The sequence below is a fragment of the Nannospalax galili genome, unplaced genomic scaffold (genome assembly GCF_000622305.1).
Source record: "Nannospalax galili isolate Female #2095 unplaced genomic scaffold, S.galili_v1.0 scaffold441, whole genome shotgun sequence".
Lineage (NCBI taxonomy): Eukaryota > Metazoa > Chordata > Mammalia > Rodentia > Spalacidae > Nannospalax > Nannospalax galili.
Genome location: NW_008348089.1, coordinates 2,222,609 through 2,249,085, shown reverse-complemented (window position 1 = coordinate 2,249,085; position 26,477 = coordinate 2,222,609). Strand labels below are relative to the sequence as shown.

General features: G+C 41.6%; 1 protein-coding gene across 1 annotated transcript in view; it reads left to right on the top strand.

Annotated features, from left to right (window-relative positions):
• The first annotated feature begins 238 nt into the window (after positions 1-238).
• The window catches only part of Qrfpr (pyroglutamylated RFamide peptide receptor), an 87,597-nt gene continuing 61,358 nt past the window's right edge, over positions 239-26,477 (top strand). Inside the window, exon 1 of the mRNA XM_008844666.1 lies at positions 239-578. Within this exon, the coding sequence (XP_008842888.1) occupies positions 239-578 (340 nt within the window). The remainder of the gene's footprint in view (positions 579-26,477) is intronic.

Sequence of the window (26,477 nt, the reverse complement as noted above, 5' to 3'; positions counted from 1 at the left end):
GGCGACTCCCAGGCCAAGTGCGCAGCTTGTGCGCTCCGGGTCCAGAAAGCTGAAGAGCTAGAGGCTTGTGAATCTCGGTGCGCTCCTAGGCTGGCTGGGAAGCGCGGAGAACTTTGAATTGCAAGCACTCCGGGTCAGTGAGACCGACTTTCCCTTGCTGTCGCCAGCCTCTCCTTCGGGGCTTGCTTTGCAGCCCGGCTTCCCTTCCCCGCCTCGGGGGCCGCTGCCGAGCCCCGACATGTCTGAGTGGAACTTGACCGCGGAGCAGCTGTCGGCGCTGCTGCGGCTACACAACCTGACGCGCGCGCAATTCATCGCGCGCTACGGGCTGCGGCCGCTGGTCCTCACCCCGAAGCTGCCCGCGCGTGCCAGGCTGGCCCTCCTGCTGGCGGGCCTGCTCATCTTTGCCCTGGCGCTCTTTGGCAATGCCCTGGTGGTCTACGTGGTGACCCGCAGCAAAGCCATGCGCACCGTCACCAACATCTTCATCTGCTCCCTGGCGCTCAGCGATCTGCTCATCGTCTTCTTCTGTATCCCGGTCACCACGCTCCAGAACATCTCGGACACCTGGCTCGGGGGTAAGACCGCCGCGCCGCCTCTCAGAGGATCCTCCCTGCCCGCATACACATTCTACGCGCCTTACATTTCTCTGTCAAGTGAACCCATGAATTCTTGGAACTTTCCTACCTGGGCTGGCTTGATGTTTTGTTTTGTTTGCGACTTGTCCTTATGCCTAGTGTTAGTTGCGTGCTTGTCCCATAGAGCATGACTGGTGGTAAGGTTTAAGAAAAGTCCAAGTGGTGGGCTGGAGAGATGGCTCAGGGGTTAAGAAAAGTCCACCGCGGTCCCTTTTCCATAATTAGAAGGATCAGACCCCCTCCAGTGTTTAAAATAAGCTATTAAGTTTTTAGGCTAATATTTCAGATATTAAAAAAATCTCAATAAAATTTTCTTTCCTTATTTCCCCAACTTCCAGGCTCACTTCCCAGTCGCTTATGTGCCTTCCAGACAAGGTCTTGCATGTATTGGCAGGTATATGGCCTTAAAACCCTTCACAACAACATGCACTGCAGAAAAATTAAAGCCTTGGTTTAGTCCTTTTTGAAATTATATTAATGGGCTTATAAAGGGAGAAGGAACAGAAAACATCTCTTTAAAGGAGAGACGAATGTCCTTACAAAAGGGAGAAGACAAGGCGACAAAACCCCTCGCTGGCTGGCGTACTGAGGGAGGAGCAGGGGTGGAGGTTAGAAAAACAGTGAGGCACCTGTTCCTTCCGAGCTTTCCAAAGACACAGGATCACTGGGATCGGGATCGGTTTGCAGTGTTGCCCTACTGCTTGCTCACAGCACACCTTGGACAGGAAGTATGAGTTCTACCCCGGCTTTCATGAGTGACTGTAGTCTTGTGGGCACACTGAAATTCTTGGAAAATGGTTGTAAATGTATGAGAAATGGATCGTTGTGCTTTCGTGCTCCGCCATTTCTGCCCTTCAGCTAATTCTTTTCATACTTGAGGACTGTCTCTTTATTCCAGTTACCAACCCGGGAGCTCCAGTTTATACTTCCAGCCTTGCTCTTTCTAATTGACTTGCACTGTGCTTGTTGTCAGTGGGTAAGGATGCTAGATTGCTGACTTCCATTTCACATTTCATGTATGATGTACTTTCTGAAAAGCATCAGTAAGTACATAGCAGGAACTTGAAGGTGACCCAATTGAATATTTAAATTGATTCATAGACTAGAAATTTTATGTTCCCTGATAAAGTAATTGTATTTGAGCGTTCTAAAGTTACTCAGCTAATTCCATCCAATTAATAAGATGAATTAATCATCAAGTAGAGCTTGGTTTTTGAGGAGATGTCATAAGAATTACTATTTCTAGGTGTTTGTACACATATTTAGCACCATGTGAATGGATCTTTTTGCTGGGAAGCAAAGAACCAGGATCTCTATTTTGACTCTAGGACATGCTAAGTGAACACGTCTGGGTCTCAGTTTTTCAGTAACATATTAGAGTTTGGAGAAGCTTTGTGTTTTTTTTTTTTTTTTTTTTTTGTCCAAAGTCGTATTTAGGAGTGATGGCTGAGGAAGTCCATACAGAGGCTCTTCCCTACAAGTACACAGGTAGACGTTTCGAAGGATGTTCTCAAGCTTTCTGTTTTCCTTTCTTTCTACTGATGGAGGATGTTTTAATTTGGCTTCTATATTCTAAAAATGGATCATATGTTGCTCATATGTTTTATAGGGCTGGTGTGAGAATAAAGTGTTTGGGCAAAAGTGTTTTGGAAAAGGTGATTATGCTGAGTAGCACACACCTATAATCCTGGCACTTAGAGATGGAGAAGCAGGAAGAGTTTGTGTTCTAGGGGAGACTGAGTCTCCAGGGGTTCCAGGAGACTGAAACCCTGTCTCAAAAACAAAACAAACAAACAAAAACCCAAAAAAGTGGCCATGTCATGGAAGCCTGGAGAGGTGTTCAAATATATTGATTCATCTACACTTATTGATCTAGGACTGGATTTATGTAATAAATAATGTCGTATAATTTGAGTGACCAACTACAGGACTGTAGAAGAGAAGAGAGGGCCTACCCTGGACAGTGACATGAAAGAGAAGCAACTTGTATGTTATAGATTAGGATAATATCCCAAAACTCCTTTGATAAATTAACAAAAGGCAGTTCCAGGTAATGTAATCTAAGAGTTAAACTTCATTCATAATTTATTCATTTGATAGAGTTATTAAGAATTTTCTTAATAACCTTGAGAATGTAAAAAATAAAGCTCATCTAGACCCTTATGAAACCTCTGAGAACAGAATATTCCTCCAAATAAGACTAAACGAGACTGAATATTCTTAGAAGACTCATTCAGCTCTTAGAACATTGGGAGTGTTGGATTTCAGGAGGTGGTGTTTGAACTTGGTGTTGAAGAATAATCTAAACTGTTTTCAGCAAAGGAAGAAGGAGTATGTGGCCACTCTAAAGATACTACATTTTAAGAACGCTGTAGTCGGGTGGCATGTGCTGATCTCTGTGAATTCGAGGCCAGCCTGGTCTACCTAGTGAGTTCCAGGACAGCTGGGCTACAGGGAGACCCTGTCAAAAAAAAAAAAGAACACTGTAGAAGGCATTTCAAGAATACACAACAGGAAATGCTAGGAAATACATAGGCAGGAAATGCTAGGAAAACACACAGAAAATGAAGCCACTGTGGCTGAAGACGAAAATAATGTTATGAAAAACTATCAATACAAATCCTTCTCAAATGCCTTTGTGGGTGAGGTCCAAGCAGCCAGAGCTCTGAGGATCACCAGGAGGCGGGTAGCAGGGGAGGGCTGGGTCCTGGAAGGGCAGCATCTTCTGTTGTAATCATTATTATCATTCATGTAATCATTATTACTCCTTCTTCAAGAGAATCCAGGAAAACAAATTTCTGTAAGAGTGACACCTACCTCAAATTTAAAAAGCAAAATGCAGTGGAGTTAAACAAAGCATCTCTGTAGCGTTGGTCATAAATAATCCATGAACTTGTACTTCGTGAATTTTCTCTGAAGCCTTTTTTTCCAAACATTTTTGACAGCAGTGAACTGCCAGTGGCTGTCTTTCTTCCTCCAGTCTGCTCTTCTCCCTTCCTGGCTTCCATCAGCACCCGCTGAGAGAGTATTTGCATTTTACTAAGCTCCTCAGCTAATACATGTGCAAAGTAAAGTTTAGTAAGTACTATTTTAAGTGGCGGTTCTCAGACCTACCTGCACAGACTCCCCTCAAGGGCTCTTAGAAATTACCTGTACCAGCCTAAGCCCAGACCAGCAATTCTCAGCTCCTTAGAGCCAGCTTGCATTGGCTTACCAAGCCTGTGTTTATCCACAGCTCTATATAGGAGCTGCTTTGGGGACATATTGTTGGCTCTAAATTTATCCTAGTGGAAATATTTAACCCACAGAAATCAACAGCTACAACATAGGCCTGCAAAACAAACAGCCAAAGAAATGAAAACACCAACCCGTCTTTTCCATCACACCACTGAGCCAAGACATTGTGTTTCTTCGGGTACCACCAAAGACAAGTAAGGTACCGTATAGCCATAAAACCCAAGTTTATCTGCGAGAATTGTACTCCAGTTAGGAGATTTACCAGATTCTCAGCGGCTACATGCTGCCCAGAAGGCAAGTAGATTTATATGAAATTCTCTTATCACTGCTTCCTGGCTCCTTGAGCCTCTGTCTCACACAGCTCCCTAGGAATCCTCGGAACGATCAGAAGCGGAGCATCTCTGCCCCAGAGCACCATGTGCAGCGTGCACTTCTTTCCTTTACACTTACGGTGTGAGGGTGGACTGGTGCTGCCATCACATTTAGAAATGGAAACTGGGGAGTTCTGTCCTTCTCTATCTGTTCGGTCAGATGCCTTCCTGGAACTTGCCTGTTCCTCTCTCAGCACCATCAGATTGTCTATAACCTCGCCTGCCTCTGCCTCCCCAGGGCTGGGAATTAAAGGCGCCCACCACCATGCCTGGAGCTATAACCCCTTCTTTTTGCCTCCTTTTCCTTCTCTTTTTATCTGTCTTCACAATGTACTAAAAAGTTCTCTAATTTCACTGACTAAATGTTTTGTTTCTAGCTAAATTTAGAATAATTGATTGTGCTCTGACCAATATTCCAGAACTCTTGACTCTTCTGTACTTTTCCATAAACTCCTTTTTCCTCTGTGTGTGTGTGTGTGTGTGTGTGTGTGTGTGTGTGTGTTTTATGTCTTTCTTTTTTGTAACCTTTCTGTGCTAGTTTATGAGCATGGAAACTTAGTATGCAATCTCTTCTTTTGTGATTCATTACGCATAGAGGCTGCTGTCAGCTCTGGTTTCTGGCAGAGCTCACCACAAACACTCTCTGAAGCCCTAGGTTTATATTTGATCTGTGGAGAAGGAGTTTATATCTGGACATCGTTATCAGCATCCAGTATTCTCTCATCATAGCTTGTACTTCTGCCCAGTCTCAATGATAATCTCTGGGTATGAATCATGGTGGTATTCATCATACCCTAGGTGGCTACTTGTACTTTGGGTGCAAGAAAGTCGTGCTCCTGTGGAATAGCCAGGTTTCACTTTGATCAAGAAGGGAAGGAAGTATTCAGAGAAAAAATGGAGAATGCACAGTGCTGGAAAGTGAGGAACCTCAGTCAGTGGGAAGGTTCTAAGCATGATGGGTTTGAGACCAGGGATAAGGGACAGTATAGGAGAGAATAGGACTTGACATAACTCAGGTCAGTGAAAACTGAGGAAAACTGAAGATCTCCCAGAATGGGGTAGAAGATCAGTTCTAACTCTAGCCTCTGTTTAAATTCTAGAAACTAATACACTGAGATGGGTGAGTTTATTGGGGCGGGGGGCAAGGTGCAGCTTTGCTAGAAGCCTGCAATGCTCTGTGCCGGTTTCGTGCTAACATGGGTGCAGGAGCAGAACAGGGGAGGTAGTCTCCCATAGTGCACAGAGGGTTCTGTGGAGCCTCTCACAGTCTTGTGGTAGACAGTGAAAATGACTTTTCTAATGCTGGCTGGCAAATTGACTGAAAGCAATCTCTAGATAAAGAAGTTCCCAAAATACCTTTAGTAATGGTAGCATGGTGGAGAGAAGCCCACATTCACCTACGGTCATTTTTTTTCCCTAGGAAATTAAATTTCTCTGCAGCTGATCTGAGGAGTCCTCTTAAAGCAGTGGATCTCAAACTTGGTGACACACAGAATCACTGTGGGGAGGGGTGGGGTGTAAAAGGTAGAGATGCCTAGTTCTCACCTCTAAAGATTATAATTTAATTGGACTGAGTTTGAATTCTGCCATCATATTTTCAAAAGTTCTACAAACCAGGATGTCTTGTAATTTATGGCTAAGGTTTTAGAACTACTGAAATAGTATAAATGCTGACAGCACCAAGACATGGCTTGTTATGAAGGTTACAATTAATCAGTGATGGATGCAGCGATTTAAATAGTACAGTGTCTTCTGCATTGCACCAGCTCAACAGAGCTATGGCATTTTAAAAAAGAAACAGGGGGCTAGAGAGATGGCTCAGTGGTTAAGAACATTGGTTGTTCTTGCAGAAGTCCTGGGTTCAAATCCCAGCACCTACATGGCAACCCACTAACAACTGTCTGTAACTCCAGTCCCAGGGGATCCGACAGCCTCTTTGGACCTCCGCGGGCGTTGCATGGCACGGGTGCACTTACCTACATGCAGGCAATTCACGCATATGCATAAAATAAAATAAATAAATAAATAAATAAACAGAACTTAAGACTGCTTATACAATGCAGAAGGATGTATAAAATGGATTCCAGCAAGGACCCGTGATAATTGTTTTGTTGCAGTGTCTTATAACTATATTGAAGCCCTTAACCTTTTTGTAGTCTTTCAAGATGAATTTTAAAAGAAATAAATAAGATATTTAATTAAAAAATTGTTGGACTGGGGAGGTGCTCAGTGGTTTAAGTGTAGCATGCATTTGTAACCTCAGCAGTAGGAGGGCAGAGATACGTAGCCCCCTGGAGCTCACTGGCCAGTGAGCTTAGCTGAATAGAGAAGTTGTTGCAAAATAGACAGTAGAATGTGGTAGAGAAAAGGTCTCTGGTCTCCACACATGCACACAGGGGAGAGTGCACCTGAGTATACATGTGCACACACACCTTACACATACCCACACGTATATGTACACCACACACACACACTACACACATCACACACTACACACCATATACACCACACACATACATATACCACACACACTGCATACATCACACACACACCATATATACTACACACATACATACACCACTCACTACACACCTCACCCTCCCCACCACACCATACACCCCACACAGATGCACACACGTACCACACACACAAACATACAAAGGTTGGAATACAAAACATACAGTGTATAATAATTATTTTCTTTTCTGGAGAATATTGCTTAGTTATAAATCAGCACACCTCACAGCAAAGGTTTCCTATCCATTTTACCCCAAGCCATTACAGAGGAGGGACGACTCCCGGATTTCCTCAGAACACCACCTACCTTGTTAGCAAGTCGAGCTTTGAATGTGACTTACGTCAAAAACATGGAAGGATTTTACTGGAAGGCAGGGAGGGAAATGAAAGAGCATGCACAGTGCACAGCATATAGTGTTTGGTTAGTTTTAGAGATTACAAGTCAATGAATTGAGAAAAGCATTGAGGAAGTTGTTCATTTGCTAAATGATATTAATTTAGAGAATCTGTTCAGAGCAGAGGGCTTGACCTAAAATCTTTTCACTCTTACTATATGGCCAGGAATTACAAAACATCAGTTACATTTGTTACAATAATTTTTCCTTGTGTTTGACAGTTCAGAACTTTACATATGCTGAAATCATTTTAAAGTCAGGAGTACTGTGCTTTTTAAAAAAAATTATTTATTTTTATGTGTATGAGTGTTTTGTCTGCATGTAAGTGCACCCATGTCATGCAATGCCTGAGGAGGTCAGAAAAGGCTATTGGATTCCCTTGGAACTGGAGTTATGGTCGGTTGTAGATGTTAGGAGCCAAACCCGGATCCTCCTGCAAAAGCATCCAGTGCTCTTAACTGCTAAGCCATTTCTCTAGCCCCCACGCCTTAAAATCTGTTACCAGGAATGATGGCAACTATTGAAAAATAATCTTCATTTAGAGAACTATTTTAGAAAGGAAAACGCAAAAATCAAAGAAGCACAATAGTGGGAGTTAGTTTGAAAGTGTTCAGGAATTATGCCATGGGGCTAGCATGTGCCATGGGGCTAGCCTGTGCCATGGGGATAGCCTGTGCAATGGGGCTAGCCTCTGGATGTGGTTTTCTAGCATCAGTTTGTTATACATTTTGAGAAGAAATGACATTATAAGTCAAGAAGGTCACTAAATTTTCTTGAGAAATGGAAGGGCAACAGTATCAGTCACAGGATTGTATTTAGAAGACCCTCCCTACTTAGGTCAATAGTAGTTTACATTTATAATAACCATAGGAAAGGATTTAGCAATGAGAAAGCCTGAAAAGTTTCCTTAAACACTTAGCTTGTGATTTGAGCTATAGAATCCTCTGTTTAGAACTTAGTCTTGTGTCCTGTGATGGTGGTGATTTGGAAGGGGACAGGTAGGGTGGGCTGGGCTCGTTCCTACCTGAATGACTTGAATAGGGTAGGTTCACTGGAGAAATACAGAGGGCACCTTTACATGGCGCTCTGGCAGACTTGCATGTCTCCACCTAGAGTATATAGGCTTCACCTTCCAACCTGAGTCTCGGCAGGATGCCTGGAGATGATTCCTGAAGAAGGCACCCCTTCCAGACCATTTCTTATCCCTCTCTTGTAGGAGACTGTTTCTCAGCCATCTCCCTCGACTGGTTTCAGTTGAGCTCAGAACTTCCACCTTGCTATGACCTGTACAGTGGTGTGGACTGTATGGGATTGTGTGGCTCGAGTTTGAGTGCTGTGTTCCAGCAGAGTGACTTGATAACCATGTTATTAGTTCTCTTGTCCTTCAGGTTTGCTGTCTTTCTGTGGACCTGACTAAGGACACAGGAGCTGGCAATGTGTTGATCTCTCTTGTGCTCTCTGTGTAAGTAATAGACTCACTGAATCTAAGTGGACTCACATGGCCTCATGGATGTGGGTTCATCACACTAAATAACTAAGTATATAAAAGTGTGACAAGCGAGGCTGACAGCTACAGCAGAGACACTTGTGGTGTGTTAGTTACAAGCCCCTGGGGAATGCTTGACTGCTGGAAAAGAAACTCTGGAGGAGAGTACACACGGCAGTCAGATGTGCGTCATATAGTTTGCTGAGTACATCTGTGGGGCTGAGGTCAATTGACGGGGCTCTAAGCTCCTTGAACATATGATCTCTGTCATTGATTTTTTTCATGTTCTTCCTCCTTCATAAGCCCTGAAGCAGGTGTCTTGAGGTCAAGCTGAACCAGCGTTTTGAGTAACTTGTGCTTGTCCATCTCACCTGGACTCGGCTGGGACATCTCCCTCTGCCACTCCTTCTGTGTTTATATCCTCTGAGATGGACCAACTTACATGCTTTCAATTTCCCAGACTGCCTTCTCCTCTGCTAAGGCATCATGGGAAGGTCAGTGAATAAAACTGTGTAACTTCTCTTGCCAGTTTCCTCTCAGCCTGTGATGCTGAGAAAGATTTAGCAGATGCTGTGCTTGCTTCCCTTCACATCTGGAAACGTCAGGTTCTTGATGACTAATCACATCTGAAGTAGGCAAGTAAGTGCTTACTGTTGTATGTGATTGTGTAAAACGAAAACTAAAATCGAATTCATTCATTCTTCCTGTAACTGAGTTTCCAAGAACTTTTCCATCATACCAGAGAGAAGGTAGGTCAGTGCACATAATAAAAATCTGATATGACAACAAGTTCTTACCTATCTTGGGAGAAAGAGAGCATGGTGCAGTAAAAATAAACAGGCACTGTGGAATATAACAGCCTTAGCCTCTAATTCTTTTCTACCTAGTTGCTGTTCGTGTCCCCAGATGTCCCTCGGTGTGAGTTCATCCACTGGAACCTGGTCAGCCTGTCTAGAGTCACTCCCTTAAAGAAGCCAGCTGTCCATCAGCCAGCAGTGATCAGCTACCAATAGTTCCTCAGCTAAGGTTGGGGCTTCTTACTCATCTCCCCAGGTCTATGCTGGATTTTTGTCTGGTTTGAGTTGACATGGGTCTTGTGCATGCTGTCGCCATTGCTGTAAGTTCATATGAGCAAGTTTCCAGCCTCCTTGTGGTCATCCACCACCGTGACTCTTACAGTCTTTTGCCCCTTCTTCCACAATGGTCCCTGAGCCCTGGGTGGCAGAGGTTTAATGTAGGAGTCTTATCCAAGGACACACACTCTGCAGTCTCTTACTCTACATTTTGTCCAGTTGTGGCTTTCAGTGTTAATCACTCTCCGTTGCATGAGCTTTGATGATGAGAGAGCTGCATAAATCTCTCTACTCCCTGTTTCACTATGTTCTGTGAGCCTTAGATGTAGAGGTTCTAACTCAGTTTTATGATACATTATCCAGTGCTAAGTCAGCTCTTACTTGGAGACTAAGCAGAGAAGACTTAAAAAATGTTTGCTGTTGCCCTCCCCCAAGAATTAGATTAAGCAGCAGCATGGCTATATGATAAGGATGTAAGTTGTACATCTTGCTGGGTTTGAACAAAGATATAATGTATATCTAGTTTTTATGATTTCCAAGTTGGTTTCAACATTTATATAATATTTACATTTGGGGGCTAGAAAGATGGCTCTGCAGTTAGGAGAGCTTGCTGCTCTTGTGGAGAGGACTGGTGTTTGGTTCCTGGCACCTATATCAGGTGGTTCACGACTGCTTGTGACCCCAGTTCCAGGGAATCCAATGTCTTCTTTTGGCCTCTGACGACAGCCATACACATGTCTCTCACACACACATACACACACGCACGCACACACACACGCACGCACAAACATCTTGTAACAAAGCAAGTCATGTCCATGCTGCAGATTCAACTGGCTGGAAAATGTTCCTCTTCATGAGAAAAGTGTCCAAATCTGCAGAGGCCTTGCAGACTGTGAGGGGAAGGAATTGTAGCCTTCTGTCTGTTTGTCTTATCTGCCATATCAAGTAAATGGTCTATCTTCACTTAACAGGAAGTGCTGGTGCCAGGATTTGACCCTGAGGAATCTGTTTTAGTGCTGGGTTTTAACCTCAGTGGGTAACTTCCGCAGTGATTCATGCTCCATCACCTGCTTCCTCCTCCACTGTGCCGTGATGCCTGAGACCGTTCTGTCCCCTCAGTCACATACTGGTTTTGGACCTAGAAGACAGATTTCTGCAATGGAAGTTTGCCATATTTTCCTAGGAAAACTTCATGAAAAACCTTTCTCTTAACTGACTTTCCTTGTTTTTGCTCAGGGATCCAAGCATTTATAGATCTATTGATAGAACTCAGTATTGACTCGGGCATGAAGCTGTTCCGTAGATTATACTACATGCTCTGTTTTCTTTACTGCAATATCAAGAAACAATGAAGGATTTATTTTTAAGAGCAGGAATGTCATTGAGTCAAAAGCTAATCTAAGTATCACCATAAGCCCAGTTAAAGCAGTGATTCTTCAATAGAATTTGAAGCAGAAGCACCAGTAATATATTTTACAAGTACAGTTTGAGACTTTCTTAATAGTAGAGTAACAAAGCCTTGGAAATTAGCACTGGCCAACTGTTTAAAACAAATCAGAATTTAATGAAATACAGCAAAACTCTGAGCAAGACGTAAATACCGTTAAGTTTATAATTATGATACAATCATTAGTTATGATATGTTAAAAGAATTGGTTAATTCAATAAATATATTCAACATTCAACTTCAGCTTACATTAGGTTTTCAATACTGAGAAATAACATCTCTGAATTCTCTGGCTTTACAGTTCAGTTGCTTACCTATTTTTCATCTCCTCTACTGGCATATAAGTTCCCTAAGGTCAAAACTTTGTCTGCTTTATCTGTCACTTTAGCCTCTTGAGCAGCGAAGAAGTTCTCAGTAGCACACAGGAGATTCTAAAGACTTTTTAAAATGCAGTAATGGGTATCGTCTTTTCCTCATACTGGTGCTTGAAGCTCTTTAGGGATCAGTTGTAGTCATTTCTTTTTAAAAATACTTTATTATGGGGCTGGAGAGATGACTCAGTGGTTAAGAGCACTGACTGCTCTTGCAGAAGACCCAGGTTTAATCTTCTGACCTCCATGGCATTGCATGACACGGGTGCACTCACATACATGCAGGTGATACACTCATCCACATAAAATAAAAATAATAAATAAAATATTTTAAAAAATACTTTATTTTTATTTTATGTGTATGAGTGTTTTGCCTGCGTGTATGTAAGTGCACCCATGTTGTGCAGTGTCCTCAGAGGACAGAAGAGGGCATCAGATACCCTGGAACTAGAGTTCCAGATGGCTGTTAGCTACCATGTAGGTGCTGGGATTTGAACCTGGGTCTTCTGCAAGAACAACCAGTGCTCTTTTGCTGAGTCGTCTCTCCAGCCCCTATATTCATTTCTTGAAGGCATAGCAATGGCATTATGTCCAGTTTTTAATATGTTTTATACTTGTGCTTTATTTGGTTGCGAAGAACAAAGATTCAACTTGTTTAAAAGAATTGGAGTTATGGGAAGGTTTATTTTGTGACAGTAATGGAGAAAGCTGATGTCTTTTGAATTTGGGAGAAAAGTAGGTAGGTCTTGTGGAAACTGGACAGCTCTGTGAAGCTCAGGATGAAGAATTTACAAGTCTCTAGCCTCAGCCGTAAATGTGATTTTTCTCTTCTCTACACTGAACAAGTGCCTACTTATTAAACTGGATTTCTTTTTGTCACGAATTTGTAATATTTAGGTTTATTCCATCTTTTAAAAAATATTTTATTTATTATTTTTATTTTATGTGTATGAGTGTTATGCCTGCATGTAGGTAAGTGCACCCATGTCATGCAATGCCCACAGAGGACAGAAGAGGCTGTTGGGTCCCCTGGAACTGGAGTTACAGACAGTTGTTAGCTGCCATGTGGGTGCTGGGATTCGAACCCAGGTCTTCTGCAAGAACAGTCACTGTTCAGTTTAACCACTGAGCCATATCTCCAGCCCCAGTTTATTCCATCTTATTAACTTTCCTAGCGTTTGCTTTCCTCTTTATTCTTGGAAGGCTGAATAAATCCTTGCCCTCTAGGTGGCCAGCTAAAACATAGTGTAAATGTCAATTAAATGAGGTGCAGTGACCAACACTAATATAAATCTATTCAGAGGAATTTACAAGGCTTTTAATTAGTTGCTCACCCAAATCTTAACGCTCCTTTCTCCCTCTTTGTCTTAGTTTGTTCTTCATTGCTGTGACAAAACACTCTGACCACTACCAACTTGGGGAGGAAAAGGTTTATTCAGCTTACAACTCCCAGGTCGCAGTTCATCAGGGAGCCCAAGGTAGGAACTCAGGGCAGGAACCTGGAGGCAGGAGCTGGGGCACAGGCCATGGAGGAACGCTGCTTACTGGCTTGCTCCCCTGGCCCCTGCTCAGCCCGATTTTTTATGCTTCATAGGCCCACCTGTCCAGGGGCAGCACCACCCACAGTGGGCTGGGCCCTCCCACATCACTCATCAAGAAGATCCCCCTCAGACATGGCCACAGGCCAGTCCAATAGAGGCAATTCCCCAATTGAGGCTCCCTCAACCCAGGTGTGTCAAGTTGACACTAAAGCTATCCAGCACACTCTTTATTCAAGTCTTTCCTGCCACACTGTGTCACCCAGTCTCACTTTGCAAGGCTCCTATGTCTCTCTAGGCTATCAACATTAACACAGAACTGGCCCATGAGTGGGGCCCTGCCCTGCCATGAGGACTTCTAGGTCTCTCAGCCCCCTGGTGTCAAGCTCTGCACCCCATTCCAACTAAAACTCCCTTGACCATAAGCAAGTTCAGCAAGTTATCCCTAGGGACTTCCTGGCTGTCTGATCTCCTCCCTCTACTCCAGCATAGGCTCTTTTACTTTTCCCTTCACTCTTCTCTCAGCTCTTGATCTCTCCATTCCTGATCATTCATTCAAATATCCTCCTGCTTTCCTGACACCAACCCCTGCTTACTACACACAATCTGATTTGCTTATGCCAATCCTAATAAATCCTCTTCGATAATATATATATATGTGTGTGTATTCTGTTGGTTGTGTTCTTCTAGAGAACTTTGCCTAATACAAAACCCAGTTGGCGTGGTTTGGGGGTCTATTATGATCCAACCAGGAAAGGACTGAGGAAGGGTCAGTTTCATGTGACAGTGTTGTTGAAGAAGAACAGTACTTTAGACTAGTACAATTGACATGTGATATATAAGTTTTGTTACTGGAGTTGTTAGGGACAAATCCTGAGCCCTGGTAGCCCTAACAAGCTAGGCTCTGCCACTCAGCCTCATTCAGCTGATTAAAGAGATTAATAATGTGCTGGTGACACACGCCTTTAATCCCAGCACTCGGGAGGCAGAGGCAGGAAGATCTCGCAGAGTTCAAAGACAGCCTGGTCTACATAGTGAGTTCCAGGCCAGCTGGAGCTACAAGGCGACCCTGTCAAAAAGACCAGAGAGAGAGAGAGAGAGAGAGAGAGAGAGAGAGACAGACAGAGAGACAGAGACAGACAGACAGAGAGACAGACAGACAGAGAGAGAGAGAGACAGAGAATGAGAATGAAATAGAAGAGAAAGGAATTGTGGCCACATTGGGAAAAGGAACAGATACAGAGGTTCAGTGATCCTCAGTTCATCTTCGGGATCCTGGCATGAAGTTTAGTTTAAAAGAAGGCAAGATGTATATGTAAATAAGCAGTCTTAGTCAGGTTTCAGACCTGCCCATTACTGACGCATCATTTTGGCTACACTCTCTCCTGCGAAGTGATAGCACAGGTCATCAGAACTGTGTGAATCTCTTCTTGGGAAACAAGTTTCTACCTTGATGCCAGGCTTCAGACTTTTCCTTCCTAAGTGTGAGATTCCTGGGGAACTCCAATTCCTTGGGGACCATTGTGTCAAGAGTCTGGTAGCCAAAGAGAAGGGCACAAGTGCTTCTGTTTAGAATAGCCTCACTCCTGCTTCCTGCCAGCACGGTTACCACTTTACTTCCTTATTAGGGAATTCTTGGAGCCTGCAAAATGTTCTAGGCTTGCAGAACCCAAAAATTAATTGATTGTTCTCTTTTTCATTTCTGAAATTCTCACTTCTCTGTGATATAGTTATAAGGTTATTTCACTACTGGAATAGTATTTTGTATCAGGTAAGTATCATTAGTTATCTAAATTGAATTTGCTAAGCCAGGTGCAGTAGTGCACAGCCACTCTGGAAGTTAAGGCAACAGGCTCACTGGGGCCGAGGAGGAAGTCTGGTCAACACAGTATGACATCTCCCACCCTGTCAAAAAAGGATTTGCTTTATCCTTACCAGATTTTATTTTCATTTTAAAGGATCTTTCTTTCTTCCCTTCTTTCCTCTTTCCTCCCTACTTCCCTCTCTTTTTTCTCCCTCCTCCCTCCCTCCCTCCCTCCCTTCCTTCCTTCATTATTTCCCCTGCTGCTATGATAAGATACTTCAGTAAAAGCAACTTAAAAGACAAAGGGTTTTAGGTTGGCTCACAGTCGGAGTGTACAGAGTGTCATGTTGGGGAAGTCCTGGCAGCAGGCCCTCGAGGCAGCTGGTCACATTGCATCTCTAATCATACAATAGAAACATGAATACTTGTTCTCAGTTAGCTTTCTCCTTTTTTTGTGAGGTACGAGACCCAAGTCCAAGGAGTGGCACTGCTGTCTTTCAGGGTTGGTCTTCCTACCCTAGTTAATCTAATCAATATAATTCTTCACAGGCATGCCTAGACTGTAACCTAATCTAGTGTGCTTCCCAGGTGTGCTTGGGGGTGTGTCTCCTAGGTGGTTATAGGTCTTGTCACATTCCTTCTCTCCCTCACTCCCTCCCTCCTTCCTTTCTCCCCATCTCTCTTTTCTTCATTTCCTTCTCCTCCTCTTCTTCCTCCTCTTTTTCCTTCCCCATCCTCTTTCTTCCTTGTTTATGGAGACAGGGTCTTGTTATGTAGCCTAGGCTGGTTTCAGAGTCTCAACCCTCCCGCCACAACCTCCCAAGTACTGGCATTTTAAACATGTGCCATCATCCTTGGGCTAGAGCATCTTTCTGGTAGTATCTAAATGCATTGTTTGCTTGTGATCTTTGTGTTGTTCCAGTGCTATTTGTTGAAAAAAGCCTTTGTTCCTTTATTTTGCCTTTGTTCGTTTGTCAAAGATTGGTTGACCATAATTACGTGACTTCTAGGCTCCCTGTTCTGCTCTTTTTTCAATAATGTGTGCTGAGCTCTATAGCTTTATACTAAGTCTTGAAGGATAGTGCCAGTCTTTAACAGCTTTACTTTTTGCTTTGGTATTGTGTCAGCTTTTCTGGGCCTTTTCTCCTCCATGTCAAATTTATAATTAATAGTTATAGTTAAAGTATTTCCTGTGATTTTTTTTTGTCATAATAAGCATGCTAGAGGGAGATTGTCTATGTCATCATAGCAGCGTCCTACTTTTTTCTGGGTCTTGATGTGAACTGTTCTAGTGTCACTTCTATTGCCACAATTAAAATGTCCTCACACAAAGCAGCTGAATGGGAAATGGGTTTATTTTAGTGCACAATTCCAGGTTATAATCCATGGTAGCAGGAAGTCACATGACAGGGGCTTATAGCAGCTGGTCACATCATCTGCCATCAGTCCTAGAAAGGAGAAAAAAAAACCTGTAGATCTGCACAGAAATGCATACCTACCCTCCCCCACACAATTAAAAATAAAATAAATCTTAAAAAAATTTAAAAAATAGCAGAAAAAATATTGAGAGGTTTAGGAGTCAAAATTGTACACAGAATGACCTGGACTGTGTGTTACTGTTATTCTTTTCTTGTGTTTCACCAGAAAGTAGCAATTTAGAGCATCAGACATGGTTGCAATTATTGCACTAATTTTTTTCCTGATGTAAAGAAGTAAATAAAAATGGTGTTTCACTGGAAAATGAATTGACTTTGGAACAAAGAGCATGGGTTCCTGATGACCTGAAAAGGGAACAGCTTGGGGTGGGAGTTAAAGAAGACAAAACACCTAGGAATGGGGAGGTGGCTTCTTTGATAAGACAATTGGGTCAGGAACTTTGGTATCTTCTTCACCTGAAATCTTGTTAGAAACACAGCTTCCTACTGTTCAGTCAGAATCTGTATTTCTCCTGAATTCCCTGAATGATCTATGTGCAAGGTCAAGTTTTAGAGCAGTATTTCATTTTTATTCTGACACATATAGATTAGATTATTTTTCCAATGGCAACAGGCTACCACTAAGTGCTTTCCTTGGCAAATAGATGTGGCCACGTATTTATTCCTGCTTCTACATTATACCACAGGGAAGTTACTATAGTAATTAGGACCTTTTGCTTTCAACACCTACTGTGCTATGTCATTATGGTAAGGTTGGTGCAAAATTTACTACACAGCATGTCAACTTAGCTCTTTGATTTGTTAACAACTGATGTCTAGAGGACCTAAATTAAATGAGTGTATTAGTTGCATTTATCATTGCAGCAACAAAGTGCCTCAAGGAAGTAAATTAATGGAGGAGAGGTTTATTTTGGTTTTACACTGTCAGGCCATGATACCGGGAAGGATGGTGGTTCTAGGATTGTTTGGTCAGTGGTGGTAAGAGTTTGTAGAGGGCTTGTTCACATCTCTGCAGATGAGAAAGTAGAAAGCTCAGGGGCTGGGCTATAACCTTCAAGGCCTGCCACTAGTGTTCTTTGTTTATCAGCTTAGAACCTAAGTTCCAGAGGTTCCATAACCTCCTAACATGGGACCAAGTGTTCAAAGACACCATCTAGTGGGGAAGTTTTCACATTTGAACCCTAGCAGTGGGTAGAAATTTCTTCAAAGTAAACATGGTCTTTATGAAACATTCTTCTCTGATGAATTTGTTCAGTTTTCATTGCTAGAACTGAGAGGCTGAGTAGTCTTATAGAAAAAAGCGTTTTATGAAACTTACCATTCTGGAGTCTCAAGGGTTCACATCTGGTGATGGTGTTTTTGCTGGCAAATTCCTCAGATGACGCAAAGTATCGTGTCACAAGAGACAGGGAGTGTGTGTGTGTGGGGGGGGTGTGTATTCTGTGAACCATCTCTCCCTCTATTTATAAAGCGACCTCTAGTCAATCATGAGAGCTGGACCGCTAGTCAGTCATGGGGGCTTTTACCTGATGACTATGGAATTATAATACTTTCCAAAGGTTCTACCTCTAAACACTATGGTCTGATTGTTTCCACTTCTCACTACCTTACTATGAAGACCAACTTCAGTATGAGTTCCTGAAGGGGAAAAAAATCATAGCTTGTGTTTTTAGTTAAGTACAATTTTTCAGGGACATGGAGGGCTTTTTCTCCCTTCTGTAGCATGTGTGTGGATTTTCAGATTGCAATCTAAGATATGCCAGAATACATTTCTTCTGAAAATGTTCCTTCCTGATAGGGGCTATAGTGCTCTGAGGCAGAGAATCTAAAATTAGGGGTTTTCATCCATTAATGAGTTACGAAGTTTTTGGTGAAGATTAGCAGTTTTAAAGAACTGAGATACATTAACATGAAAAATGTCAAAGAGCATCATATTAGTCAGAGTTCTCTAGAGTATCAGAATTGATAGAATGAAAAAAATATATGGTCTAAGTAATAAAGACTATTAAGTCAGCTTCCTTCAATATAGTAGCAACAACTGAATCACACCTGAGAGGCTGAGAACACAGTAGTTACTCAGTCCAGTGCTGGGTGCCTTAGCAGTCCCAATCAGATGTCATAGACCTGGGTGGTTCCTGGAGAGCTGCTGGTCTTCAGGTAGTGATGGAAGCAAAGGATTCGGCGGCGGCAGCAGCAGCAGCAGCAGCAGCAGCAACTACTCAGAGGTAAGAGGAAAGGCCCAAGGAGCAAAGGGTGAAAAGTATTCCCCCTGCCATGCCCCTTTTTATCTGGGCTGCTACCAGAAGTGCTGTCCACATTTGGGGTGTGTCTTCCCACATCAGTGAAGGCATGTGAGACAATTTTCCTCAACTGAGGCTCTTTATTAAGGTGATTCTAATCTGTGGCAAACTGATATTAAAACTAACCATCACAAGCATATTCATGTACACTTTACATACACATTGCTATGTATTTGCTGTGGGTTTGATTTTAAATATCCCCCAAAGAGCCATGTTTTAAAGACTTGTTCTCCAGCTTATCTCTATTATTACAACCTTTAAGTTGTGGAGACTAGTGGGCGGTCTTAAATCATTGAGGGCATGACTTTAAAAGGGATAGTGAGAGCTTGGCCCCATCTTACTCTGTCTTTCATTTCCTGGCTGTGAAGTCATCAGCTTTGCTCTCCCATGTTTTCCCCCATGCTATGCTGACTGGCTGTAGGCCCGAAAGCAAGAGAGCCAATTCACCATGGACTGGAAGTTCCGAAATTGAGCCAAAATAAAACTTTTATCTTTCTATGATGATGATCTTAGGTATTTGTTAGTGTACTGGAAAGCTGGCCAGCATCCCCAAATGTGTATGTATCATGGTCTTAACCCCTAAACGGAATTAGGCTACAGCAAGTACAGCTGACCATCAGCAAATTAAGCCTGTCCATGGCAGTGCAGGAGGCAGAGTCCAGAATTGCAGTCACAGCCTTGAGTTCCCTGAGCCTGTAGGAACTTCATTTAATGAGAGCTGCATTCTTGACCACCACAGAAAGGAATTTCAGGACAAGTCAATATGAAACAGATTTGGAGTTCATTAGGCAGAAAGTTTAACATAGATTTAAGCATGGAGTGGTCAACAGAAAAAAAGACTCTCAGAGAAGGAATAAGACACACTCAAGAACATGGGTATGGGTTTCTCAAATGGGACCTGAGTTACTGGGAAAACCTCAAACCAGAAGAGAGGAACAAACAAACTTTTATTGAAGATGAAGATTCATAGTCACACAGGTCTTCACACCTAGAGAAACTCTCTACAAGTGGAAAGGGGACTTGGGAAATCCCACAGGGGTGTGGCATGCTTTTGGGAAATCCCACAGGGGTGTGGCACGCTTTTAAGGGTTTTGGTAGGCTTTCTTCCCCTAATTTTGGACTGGTCAGCTTAAACAAAGAAGAGAAGGCTGATATGTTTATGGCTTCAAATGATGAGGAATCCAGATCTGGCCTCAGTCTGATCCAAACTGATTTGAACTAGTTGGCCTGAAAAGAATCCTGTTGATTAGAGAGAGATCTCCCATACCATTGTCTTGGACCAAGAAGAAAATGGAAGAATGCCATCTTTATTATCTATCAATGGCCCTTTCCCTATCTACCTGCCTGTTCCAAAACATGACTAGCTCCTAGTTCCTCAGGTGCACTGAAGTGTTTCAGCAGTAGCCAGTTGTAGGGTTTGGAGAGCATCTACTCTGTTATTCTATTCTACCCTACTCTCTATTCTAGTCTTATTATGTTATATTATATATTGCTAAAAAGGGTTTCTAAGGGATACCCTTCCATATCTTTTTTTCCTTTTTGATAACTGATATTATAGGATGGCTCTGGAGGTGCCTTGGGTAAGACTGTAATCTGATAAGTTAAAACCATGATCACAAGGGTTGCATAAGGGAGTAAGACATGCCTTTAACTGTAAATGGGGTTTCTTGTGAGATTCTAGGAAATTGCAGGTTCACAGTTAGGAAAGGAGGAAGGCCATATACCCTTAATCTATAGGCATGATTCATTGTTAGTTTAGCATTCCTGTTTTAAATATCTCCTTATAAAAGCGATGTTGTCTCTACATAGGCAACCTTCACAGCAAATATTAATTGTGATGGGATTATTGATTCCCAGATGGCAAGAGGCTTCAGCCAGACTTTGGGGTGAGGGAATCCTTACCCGTCTCATGTCCCTATAAACTTTCCTTGTCTTTCTATCCTGCTTCATTTCCCCTCTGAGATTTTGATCCCTCGATCTTAAAGTTTGATGTTGTTTGAAGATCCATTTTCTATAACTTCAGGCTTCTGACACATTGACTCTGCCCATTCAGGGACCAACAGTCTTGACCTCTTTAGTCTAAGGAGGACATGAGAAGGTCTGAGGAACCATGAGTTCAGAGGACCATTATTCAGTGGAATCTGAGAGACAGGCTGTCTCCAGACATCAAACCACTCGGCCCGTGTATCATATAGCAGATTGTTATACCCAATGCTGAGATTAGTGACCAAAGTATTGGGGCCTTTTTCTACCATGATGCTAGTAAGTCATTAGAACTTAGGACAGAATCTGATGGAGATTTAAATATGCAAATCTTAGAGAACTGAGGACATGTTTCCCCTATTTCCCCTAGCTGTCTGGCATGTGTGCACGGAGCTTTAACAATGGCACAGATTCCCTCTGTGTTGCTGTCAGTACATCAAGGACTATTGACTCATAGTAAAGCTGTCCTTATCATTTTAAGTTTTGAGTTTAGGGGTAGGATCCCTTGGGATATAAATAGGCATAATGACGGTTGCATATTGAAAATGTGCCAGATATAAATAATTCAAAGAAGGAATCCAATGGTAAAATAGACAGAGGAAGCATGAGGCTGTCATCACTGAGTACATATTATACCAACGGTGCTTAAAAGAGTAACAACGAAGCAAACCAAAACATAAAGCAAGATTACTACTGATAGATTTATAAAATGGAACTTACTTTTGTATTTAAAATGTTAAGGGGCAGGAGAGACGGTTCAGCAGTTAAGAGCACTGGCTGTTCTTGCAGAAGACCAGGTTTGAATCCTAGCACCTACATGGTGACTGACAACTGACTAACTCCAGTTCCAGGGGATCCGACAACACCCTCTTCTGTCTTCCTTGGGTGCTGTATGACACAGGTGCACTTCCATAGATGCATGCAATACATGCATACACATAAATTAAAGATAAATCAAAAAATAAAAAAGAGGTTAAGACTGTGTGTTTTGACAACGCAGTGGAGATCTTTTTTAAACGTTGGAACCTCATTTAATTTTATGTCTTATAGAGTTTATAATGGTGTCTTATAGAGTTTATAATAATTCATCTGTAAACCTAGAAATGTACAGCCAATTTTGAAAGAGATGTACCCTAGCTCAGAAAAATGTTATTGAATAGGTTAATGCTGTTGTAATGAAATGCTTCTTTTAATTAAAATAAAAAAAAACAGAAAAAAAAGAGGTTAAGATACTTTTTTTTCTTTCATTTGAAAAGCCCTTGAAGTCTTTGAACGGGTTACCAGTGTAAGCAGGCCTTATTTTAGCATTCTTGAGGCTGCAGTGATCAGAATGGAGAGCTTTACTCCTGAAGAACATTTGTGTTCTTTTAGTCTGCGTGGGATAGGTCTGTATCTGGCAAACATCAGAAAATATTTGTATCCATGACAGAAAATCATTTGAGTAAAATCTAATTGCCAATTTTCCCTCAGAGTATGCTTTTACTTTTATCAGGTTAAGGAAAGGCAGTGGCTTAGTTCCATCTTGGTTAAGGAAAGGCAGTGGCTTAGTTCCATCTTGGTTATAAGGACAGACCCTTATGACTTGGATTGAAAACTTTATAGTCTTTTTTTTTTAAACTCAACTTGTCTTTTGATGCATATTGAGTCATGAAATTTTTTAATACTTTTTTTATCTGCTTAGGGTAGCAAGATGGTATGTTCCATCGAGTCCAACAGCTGTTTACAGTCAGTGTATCTCCTTACTGGGCAACTCATTCCTTCTCCACTTTTGCATAAGACAGATTTACATCTATCTCTGGGGAAAGAATGACCAGAACCATGTCTGTAACCCCAGGGCATTGTTGTAAGGTGCTAGAGACACCCTAGTTATCTCAATTACAGTCTAGCTGGAATTTCTAAATGAGGACTCTCTGTGTTGTGCCGTATCTTCTTGTTACATATAAGACAGAAAACTTCTGAATCAGGAATTTACAAGGCTGATATTAATAACTCTTTTGGCTCTTGGGCATTCCCATCAACGCTGCTTACTACCAAATATTTATTTAGAAGAGGATCCTGGATTATTGATTAAGCAGAGAACAAAGGCCCCAAATTGAAAAAAAAAAATTAGCATTTTTGTCTGCTATATCAAGAGTTTCTCAGGGTGCCTCTGATGGTTTCAATGAAAATGTCCCCCACCAGCTTCAAGTATTTGGACATTTTGTCCCTAGTTGCTGTTTGGGGGTGGAGGGGTAGAAGGCGTGGCCTTGCTGGGGGAAGTGATTCCCTGGGGGTGGTCTTTGAGAGGTCTTACCTTGCTGATTTCCAGTGCCCTCTGCTTCTTGGCAGTCAGCTTCCTGCCAGCTCTTTCTGCCATGCATACCCCCCCCCATTATATAGACCTTTACCCCTGGAACCAAGAGCTCAAATAAACTCTTCCTTTTATTAATTCCCTTGGTCATAGTGTCTTATTATAGTAACAGAAAAGTAACCGATACAGTGCCTCACTGGTTATTTGTAGTTTCTTGAGTGGTGAGCCTTAACCAGGGAAACTTGGACAGCTTTGGTCTTTAAGGGCAGCAGTCCCTGGAACTATGTCCCCTTTGGAGGCTGGGACATCATCTCTTACGGTGGTTTCCTTCCTTTTAGAGGGTGCTAAGCCAAGGTTTTAAATTTATTAATTTGTTTTTAGAACTCTACTGAAGCAGGTCCTCCCAGTGCCACGCTTCCCACAGCAGTGTCAGGCAAAGCCCCTCTAGAATCCACTCTTCAGCCTGGGGTTTTTCCAAGGTGACAGGTACTTTTGTTACATGGGGAAATGTATTATTCCCAGAGCTAAGCTTGTAGTCCCCTTGGGTGTTTAGATAACTTGCCTGAAATCCCCTGGGTGTTTGGACTGCCACTGCCTTCTGTCTACTGGAAAATCCCACAGACCGGATTTAAAAGTTAACTTGAATGTGCTCTCATTGCCTGATTTTTGAAAGTTCCTCCCAATGTCTATAACAGATTAGCTGATGAAATAACTACCTAGCAACATCTGACCCCAGGCTTTTAAGTGACCTTTAATTATACTGAATCATATAAAAAAATACACACATATATAAACTTTAAGTACTATCTTTTATAAACCTTTTAAAATAACTTAGACCTTCTATGATATGCTTTAAGCAATCTGTTCTTGTCCTTACTTTTTAAATTTATCTTTCTCTTTACTTCATGGTCCATTTCTGTCATGTTGTTCTTACTTTTTTTGACAAAGTTTAGAAAATATTTTTTCTTACTACAACAACTTTGTATTTCAAAGAATACTCAGGGAACCATATCTGAAATGCAGTCAAAATATGATAACAGTTCTAGAGACAACTTTTTGTGACTTCTAACCAATAAATTTGAAATAACAATTTATTAGGGATTTAAGTCCTAACAGGCATTTAGAAGATACACTTCTTAAAAAGCACGTACTTCTTGACTCTAGATAGACTGACTAGATCTTACTGGAAGAACTTGCACTGAGGGTCGTCAGGGGATACTAACTTGATTCGATAGGCCTTAACATAAATGACAGAATGCATGAAATCTAGTGGAGGGGGGTTAAGGGAGGGTGCCAGTAGGGAAGGGAGTATAAAGATGATTAAGATGTTGTGTATGAAAAGCATAAAAACTCACTAGAAATACATTTTTTAAAAAGCATGTGCTTCCAATTGGAACCATAAGGCAACCAAAACAGGATAAAGTTCTGACATCTCTGGCTTTATTTTGTGTGCTTGTCCTTTCTTCTTTGGGAAAGATGAAGGCACTGGGATAAGTCACTGTCCTAATCCCTGGACTACAGGAAGAGCAGAGCCTCACAGGACCACACCTCAGATGATGGGAATTATGTACAGAGGCAAGGCTGCACCTGGAACAGGAGTGATCGTCTCCTGACAATTAGTTTATTCCTTCAACCAATAGGGTCTTCTTTGTACTATACTGTAGAACTAGAGTTGAAACAATGATTTACCAGATAATATACTACCCAGGAATTATGTTCTAAGTTTTAAAATTTAAATTAGAAACTTATATCAGTATCCCAAAGCTGTATCTGAGAACATCAGGCCCCTCCATTTGCTCTCCATAGCACAGACCCATTAATTACATCTCCTCTTATGACGTTGGCCATTGTTCAGTCTCTTTAAGTGGCCTGTTGAGACAGAGGCCAAGCATAGTCTGCTGGGGTTGCTGAACTTGGACTTTTTGTCTTAAAATTCTAGTTACACTATGAACTAAATCCAGGTCTCTGCAAGAGCAGCCAGTTCTCTTAACGACTGAGCCATCTTTCCAGCCCCCTTAAAAATTAAAAACATGTATTACTTTTGTTTTATGTGTATGAGTGCATTGTCTGCATGTGTGTAAAGTACATCCATGTAGTGTAGTGACTGCAGAGGTAAGAAGGCATCAGGTCCCCTGGAACTGGAGTTACTAGATGATTGCTAGCTGTCATATAGGTGCTGGGATTTGAACCCAGGTCCTCTGAAAGAGCAGCCAGTGCTCTTAACTGCTGAGCCATCTCTCTAGCCTCATGGGACCAAGTTTTAAAAATTCTTTAAACAAATTTTACATTAAGAGGAAACAGAAAACATTAAATTCTTTTGTTTTAGAGTTAGCTCTTTAATTTTTTAAAAAATAGTAAATCTACGTTTTGAGAAAATCTAATTGCCTTGAGTGTATAAAACATAAAAAATTAAAAGGAGCTTTCTGGCCATGGTCAGTTTAATCTTTTCTTTTTTTCTTTTTCTTTTTTTTCTTTGCCATAAATGATAAATATTAGAGGAGACAGATACATTTAATGTGATTTAAATATTATACAATGATACATATCAAATCATTTTATGGAAACCACAGCTGTGTAAAATCTCTATGCTTTATTGTAGGTTGTAATAAATTTCATGTAGAAATTTAAAAACAGGGTTGGTTACTAAAAGCTGACATGGAACAGCTTCTACAGGTCAGTCACATGTCCCCTCCCCCACTTCAGCCCTTTTTTGGCATTCAAAGTAGCTGGATGGATTTTTATTTTTTAAAAGAATTTAGGAAATTGGATTCTTATCTATACTTTCCTTGTAATACTTACTTTTATAGCCCCTGAATTTACACCTCACTCCAGGCCATTATCATGGAAGCTAGTAACAGATGTCATCACTGTGTGTTCATTAAAAACATCTGAAAGTCATAAAAAATGAACAACATTTCTAGTAACATTTTTATCATGTTTCAGCCACAGACTTATGTAGGATTATTCTACACATCATAAGAACATTTTCTGTTATAAATATTGAGTGTGATGATCCAATGAAAAGTGATTTTAAATTTAACATTTCTTTTAATGTTATCTAAAAATGTGTCTATTTCAAATTAGATATTAAAATATCTAATTTCATAACATTATTTACATTATCAATTAGAATGACCCAATGTGAGTGTGGTGGTTTGAATGAAAATGTCCCCTGCAGGCTCCAAGTATTTGGACATTTTGTCCCCAGATGGTGGCACTGTTTTGGGAGGTCTCAGAAGGTGTTGCTATCCTGAAGGAAACAGGTCAGCAGGGGTGGGCTTAGAGAGTTCTTAAACCTTGCCAGATCTCCAGTTGTTCTCTTGCTTCCTGTGCCTACTTGAAGATGTAGAGCTTAGCTTCCGCTCCTCCTCCAGCCACCTCTGTGGTCATGCCTCCCTGCCAAAACGGACTGTAATTCCCCTGGAACTGTAAGCTCAAATAAATTCTTCCTTTCATAAGTTACTTTGGTCAGTATTTCTATCACAGCAACAGAAAAATAACTAATACAGTGAGTGACAACTTTATTATCCCAATAACAAATTATCCATTCTAAGCAGTGACTATATCTCTATTATCTACTATATAATTATA